Source organism: Myotis davidii, unplaced genomic scaffold (genome assembly GCF_000327345.1).
Source record: "Myotis davidii unplaced genomic scaffold, ASM32734v1 scaffold17, whole genome shotgun sequence".
Taxonomy (NCBI): domain Eukaryota; kingdom Metazoa; phylum Chordata; class Mammalia; order Chiroptera; family Vespertilionidae; genus Myotis; species Myotis davidii.
The window spans coordinates 3,293,002-3,294,474 of NW_006288624.1; the positions used below are offsets into that span (position 1 = coordinate 3,293,002).

A 1,473-nucleotide genomic window follows, 5' to 3' on the forward strand; every position below is an offset into this window, starting at 1 on the left:
AGTTCAGGATCTTGGCCTTGCATAAAAGCTTCTAAATTTTTTTCTGCATTTAAACATTTTTAAAATTGTGGTAAAATATACATAACATAAGACTTACCATTATAACCATTTTGAGTGTACAGTTCTGTGGCATTAAGTGCACATGTAAATGCACTTAATGCCACAGAACTGTACACTATCCATCTCAGTATTTTTTCTTCTTTCCAAACTTAAAGTCCATACCCATTAAACGTAGCTTCCCATTCCTCCCTTGGCAACTACCATTCTTTCTGTCTCTGAATTTAACTAGGTACCTCGTATAAATTGAATCATACAATATTTGCTTTTCTGTGTGGCTTCTTTAGCATGTCTTCAAGATTCATCCATGTTGTAGTATGTGTCAGAATTTATCTCCTTTTTTGAGGTTGAATAATATACCATTGTAGGTATATATCACATTTTTATCTATCCATTCATCCGTTGATGGACATTTGGGTTGTTTCCACTTTTTGGCTATTGTAAGCATTCTTCTGTGAACATTGGTGTACAGATATCTCAGGTCTCTGCTTTCATTTACACACACACACACACACACACACACACACACACACACACACACACCTAGGAGTGAAATTGCTGGGTCATATGATAGTTATATGTTTAACTTTTTGAGGAACTGCCATACTATGTTCCACAGTAGGTGCACCATTATATGTTTCTACCAGCAGTGCACAAGGGTTTCAATTTCTCTACATCCTCGCCAACATTTGTTTTCTGTTGTTTATTTTTTGGTAATAGCCATCCTAATGTGTGTGAAGCGGAATCTCATTGTGGTATTGATATTTATTTCCCTAATGATTAGTGATCATGTGTTTATTGTCCATTTGTATATTTTTCATTGTAGAAATGTCTGGTCAAGACCGTTGCCCATTTTGAATCAGGTTGGTTGGTTGTTGCTGAGTTTTAGCCAAAGAGCCTTTTGATTTGCAAATACTTTTAAGAGGGTGTTTGCTGTGTGACATCTTTTGAATATATCTTCATTTGTTTTGTTTATTTTCAAAGAATCTTTCTGTATTTAGGAAGATAAATATAGATATATACTAGAGGCCTGATGCATGAAATTCGTGCAAGGGGTTTGGCCCCCACCACCACGGCCCCCGCCTGCTGCAGCAGCTGCGGGCCTCTGCCTCGGCCCCCACCCACCACCACTTCATCCAGAAGGACGTCTGGTCTAATTATCATATTACACTTTTATTATTATAGATTATCAGTCAATTGATATATATAAATACTTTTTTTGTCCCAACAGTATATCCTTTCAGGCTCTGATGACTTCAACCTGTACATGTGGAGAATTCCTGCAGATCCAGAAGCAGGTGAGTATGTCCCTAGTATAAACCTGCTGCTGGTGTTGGTTCTACTGACTTTTGGCATGCTGTGCCCTGAAAGGACAGATCTGTAGCTATAGAGGAAGGTATTTCTCTCTCTCTCTCT

General features: G+C 37.9%; 1 protein-coding gene across 1 annotated transcript in view; it reads left to right on the top strand.

Annotated features, from left to right (window-relative positions):
• The window catches only part of DCAF5 (DDB1 and CUL4 associated factor 5), a 73,076-nt gene that overhangs the window by 44,367 nt on the left and 27,236 nt on the right, over positions 1-1,473 (top strand). The window contains 1 exon segment of the mRNA XM_015562040.1: positions 1,289-1,355. Coding sequence (XP_015417526.1) covers positions 1,289-1,355 — 67 coding nt within the window.